This window comes from Penaeus chinensis, chromosome 30, assembly GCF_019202785.1.
Source record: "Penaeus chinensis breed Huanghai No. 1 chromosome 30, ASM1920278v2, whole genome shotgun sequence".
NCBI classification, from domain to species: Eukaryota; Metazoa; Arthropoda; class Malacostraca; order Decapoda; family Penaeidae; genus Penaeus; species Penaeus chinensis.
In genome coordinates this window covers 16,981,428-16,986,427 of record NC_061848.1, presented here as the reverse complement: position 1 = coordinate 16,986,427, position 5,000 = coordinate 16,981,428, and the positions used below count along the sequence as shown (strand labels likewise).

At 40.9% G+C, this 5,000-nt stretch overlaps 1 protein-coding gene across 3 annotated transcripts in view; it reads left to right on the top strand.

Annotated features, from left to right (window-relative positions):
* The window catches only part of LOC125041566 (centrosomal protein of 19 kDa-like), a 22,387-nt gene that overhangs the window by 3,673 nt on the left and 13,714 nt on the right, over window positions 1-5,000 (top strand). For 2 of the 3 annotated variants that reach the window (XM_047636597.1, XM_047636598.1), the window contains exons 3-4: window positions 153-314; window positions 3,244-3,390. In XM_047636597.1, the coding sequence (XP_047492553.1) occupies window positions 153-314; window positions 3,244-3,381 (300 nt within the window). In that variant the 3' untranslated portion in view covers window positions 3,382-3,390. Of the gene's footprint in view, window positions 1-152; window positions 315-3,243; window positions 4,327-5,000 lie in introns of those variants that run through there. The other variant, XM_047636596.1, reaches the window with a different exon arrangement.

Below are 5,000 nucleotides of genomic sequence, written 5' to 3'. Positions count from 1 at the left end.
ATCTGTTTTCTATGGAAATATTTATAGAAATAGTAAGACCTGTTCTTTCTTTTAGTTTTTATATGTAGTTTCTATGAAGATGTTTAGGATTACTTACACTATTTAATAGGAAATCTTAGCTGTATCTTTGGTTATATAATTTTCATTAAAAGGTTCCAGATCTGAGACTGGAGAAGATGCTGAGGATTTTGCAGGAATCCCAAAAGGGTCGAAGCATAGATGAGGCTGTGTCCAATATAAGTAAAGACTATGATCTGGATCCAAATCAGGACCTGAATAAGTTGAATGATGAACAGCTGAGCAGAAAGAAGAAGGTTTGTACATATTAGTAATTTAAAACACAACCTTAACTGTATTTTACATTCTTGTTATATCCAAAGCATTCCACAAGTTGTGTCTGGAATTTGTTTGGATGAAATTTGATATAAATTTCCCCCCCAATCCTTTGCCCGTTGTTGTCGTGGGGGGGCTTAGGAGACGAAGACTGAGACTCTATGATGGGGAACTCCTCAACCTTGGAACTCAGCCATCGATTTAACTAATTTTGCATAGTCTTTTTTCCCACTCATACTTTTCGTTTCAGTTTCTTCACCAATCCCTTCTACTATCCACCTCCTAAGGTGTGAGAGCCGTGCTGAAAGGATGAAAGGCTGACTATGTCAGTCCTGAACGGCCTGAGGGAACCATGGGCACGGTATTCCCCTGCCATACCTGGCCCTTACCCCTCAGGGGTGGACTGTTTTTTTCCCCAACATACTCCAGGCTTATCATGGCCAATAATGAAGACGTAACCCCACTCTTAGCGGCAATGAGGCTTGCCCCTTTATCAAATAGCCTCAATCCCAGCTCTCCTTTGACCACGGCTCCGAACACTGCAACAACTCCCCCATCATCAATGCATACTAGTACAGTATCAACCCTAATCAACAACCAACCCCCAGGAGACATTTCTACTCTCTCAACATGCTCAATTTCAACACCTTTACTCCCACAACCTTCTTCATCAACCACCCCATCTCCCCTTATTACTACCTTACAACCTTATTGCCCACCTCCCCATAACACTACCCCCTTCAACACTACTCCCTCCTCCACACGTCCCCACACTTCTACTACCCCCACCTCTACAAGAATCCTTAATACTCTATTTAGCCCAGCCAAATGGGACCGATTTTTCGTGATCCCTCCCACAGCTCCCTACTCTCAAAACACCCTCCTCTTCCAACAATGCCTCCAAAAACAAGTAGGCAAAGTCTCTTTCCGTAGCCAATCTGACCACTCCCGTCTCGTCACAGTAACAACTGAAAACCAAGCTATAGCATTAACAAAACTAACTGATCTATGTGGTAATCCCATCCCTACAGGACTTCATCCAACCCTCAATACTTGCACCGGAACTGTCTCTATCTCCCCAACAGATTGCCCAATCTATGACAAAGAATGGTCAGATTGTGGAGAGGACTTACTCGCTTGTCTCACAGACTATGATGCAACATATGTACAATGCTACTCCATTCCTCCCAGAGGAAATCGTAAGAAATCCATCAACATTGCCAAAATTACTTTCCGTAGACATGACCTTCCCTTTAATGTTTACATAGGTGGGGAATCCCTGCCTGTCCGACCATACCAACCTCCTCCTCGTCAGTGCCAAAATTGTTAGCGTTTAGGACACCCAGCCAAACACTGTCATTCCACAGCCAGATGCCCGCTATGTGCCCAACCTGGCCATACTCGATCAAACTGCTCTGCACAATCACGCACATGTGCAAACTGTGGCGGCCCCCATAATGTATTTTATAAAGGCTGCCCCACCTACAAATTTGAGTCTGAGGTAGCAACTCTCAGATTCAGACTTGGACTCACTCTACGTGAAGCCAGACAGGAAGCACGTCGACGAGGCTTTTCTCTTACCCCCTTCTCCAGTAATGTCGCTCACTCTACCAATCCCCCTACCTCCCAAGCTCCTACACCCTCTCCTAAACCCAACCCCCCTCCATCTAACTTCCCCTCTTCTACCTCCTACCTTCCCCAGTCAAATTCTTTTGCCATCCTAAACCCAGACACTCCAATCTCTACCCAATCAAATTCTTTTGCCATCCTAGCCATCCTAAATCCAGACACCCCAATCTCTACTACAGCCCCAACACCTTCCCCTCTCCCTCCCCGCACTACCCGCAGCAGACAGAATAAACGTTCCACCCCCTCTTACCCTACTTCACAATCACCTCCACCTTCCTTTGCCCCTATTTTTCAGACACCAGACTTCTCTTCCCCCCCTCACAAGAAAACCTTTATCTCACAAAACTCCCCAACCAACTCCACTACAGAAACTCTTGAAGATATTCAGAACAAAACCCATTACCCCCGACTCCAGCCCCACCTATATTAAACCTCCCACTATCTCCTCTATCCCTTCCACTCCCTCCTGGATACACACGTGAAACCCTCATGTCACAAGTACCCTCTTCCCCAGACCCTCTACCTCCCGACACCCCTCCTGATATAGCACCACCTCCCCAACCTCATTCGCAGTTTCCGAATGTTCCTCTTTCAGTCCCACATATTCTATTGTCATGCCCACGTCCTCCCTACATAGACATCCCAACTTATCAGACATCCTTACAGAATCTCACACTTTCTGCTTTGACAACCTGTTTTCCTTCCTCAAACGCATATATATCCTTCACTTGATCTAACCCCTTTACATTACCTCATCCGACCCTAACCCATTCACTCACCAATTCCTTAACCCAGCTTTAACAACTAATCACTAACCCAACCATCCTTCACTAACATTAACTATAGTGCTATATGACCTTAGATGTCTAGCACATTTATTTTGCTTTTAACCATTAACCATTGATACAAGTTTTTCTTCGGAACAGAATTATTTTCAGGTAGCACAAACTAGTCTGTTAGATGTTTCCTTATGAACGTTAATATTCCAGTATTATAAGTTGGAATTACTGTTCCTTTTAGCTACTTGAAAGCTTATACTTCTTGGCTTTAATGATATATGTGATGTGTTAATTGAAGAAATATTTATAGCTTAAAAACATAGTTGACTTTCTTGATTTTTAGTGTTGATGTGGTATAAGACTGATTCATGCTATTCATGAAGTTAGGTCTTCGTTCTGTGACCCTACTGGCAGACAAAATTAAATGATACATGCTAAGAAGGAAATATACTTGCACAAAGTGTGTTAAAACATGTATCTAAATAATGTTCTTATCTTCCAGATAATGGATGACACTTTCCAGAAAAATCAGTTGAAGCCAGGTGATCCAGGCTATGAATATGACAAGCAGGTAGACTTTGACACTGCAGAGAAGCTAGAAGCTGGCTGGGATTCTTCTGAAGAGGACTTTTGGTCTTAGCACAAGCATGTAAGTTTTTGTAGGGAGATAATGGGAGATAATTATGCATATCTGAAGTTGCTTATCACTGTATGATCTATGGTGATACTATTTAGAAAATGCTTAATCCTTATCCTCTGGATGCCATGGGTTCACTTTATGGCTGACTTGGGCTTGGCTCAGGATAGTAGGTCATTTACTTCATGTTATTATAATAAATGCATTCCCTCTTATGCTGTTCTTTATAAACTCGCATGTCACATTGCCTGAGGGAGAAGGGAATGTGTAATGCTCTGAATGGCTGTTGTTTTATATATAGAGGGGTGATATTTAGCACATAAATCATTTGCCTGCTGTGCCTAGAAGATGTCATGCACCAAAACATTGAGCACTCTTACTGCTGATGTAAACCTGTAAGTAACCTTCACTCTAGCTTATGTGATCAGAGTCCTCATGACAGTTGCACAGATTGTCATATACTGCTCTGCCATTGTGACTAGCTTGAAGTATTACACACAAAAGGGAAGTACTGAAGCTGTGTAAGTACCAGACTTGTATATAACTGCACACAATCCCATATTTTATATAATAAGATTGGTGAAAATGACAGAAAATCCTTTTTTTTCTCCCTCAGTAAAACCACAGTTCATCTTGTACATGGAATGTAACATACCTAATTTATTGAAATGGACTGTAATGTACATAATCAGGCTATTACAATTTAGCAACAAAACTGAATATCATGCTTCTCTGAATATGCAGAAACATTAAAATAATGTTTTAGATACAGATGATACAAAAATAAATTATGTAATTTTGTTTGTGTGGTGGGGCAAGTGTGATGCACTGAAAGCATCTGAGATAGGCCAGTAAAGTAAGCCCAGTCAGCTGTGCACATATCCCTATGAGAGGCCCAGCGATCCCCATATTCTCCCAGATGCATTGGGTTAAACATTTTTGTAAAAATTTGGTGTTTTATTTTAAAAATAAACACAAGAGTGGCCATAATTGGTTACTCAGAACCTTTATGTAAAATTTTGGGTCCAAAACTGTTAGTTCTTAAAGTTGGTATAGTATTTGGAAATTGTCACAGATTGCCGATGGATTTTCTAGATATACTATTGGGTAAGATTATTATAGTGTTTCTCTCTAAAGTGACTATTTTTTTTAATTTTTTTTTTTATACTTTATATCAGATTACTAGTGATGTTTTTCATGAATTTTCTTGATTTAACTCCTAATTTAGTCACCAATAAGGGATTAAATTATTTTCTGTTGCTCTGGCCTCTCCAAAGCTCCCTTTAAAGATGATTAGGAGTGAATTTTAGAATATGCCACAAAGTTGATTTATAGACTCAAGCAAATAACACATCAGGCTTCAAGTGGAGTACTATCAGAAACTTGGAAACATAGAATTACCCCACTCTCTATGCTTTTAGCTACAGAATAAATACTTTTTTAGGTAGTGAGACCATAAGCTTGCTCATAAAGGGCTATTTCTTCTCAGTAAATACAGCCTGGGCCAAACAAGTGCATAACTTAGAGCAGGCTTGACTGCGCATTACAAGAAGATAAGGTCTAACATTACCTGATAACATTTCATCGCAGCCTGTTCAGGTTAAGGCACACCTAGCCTTTCT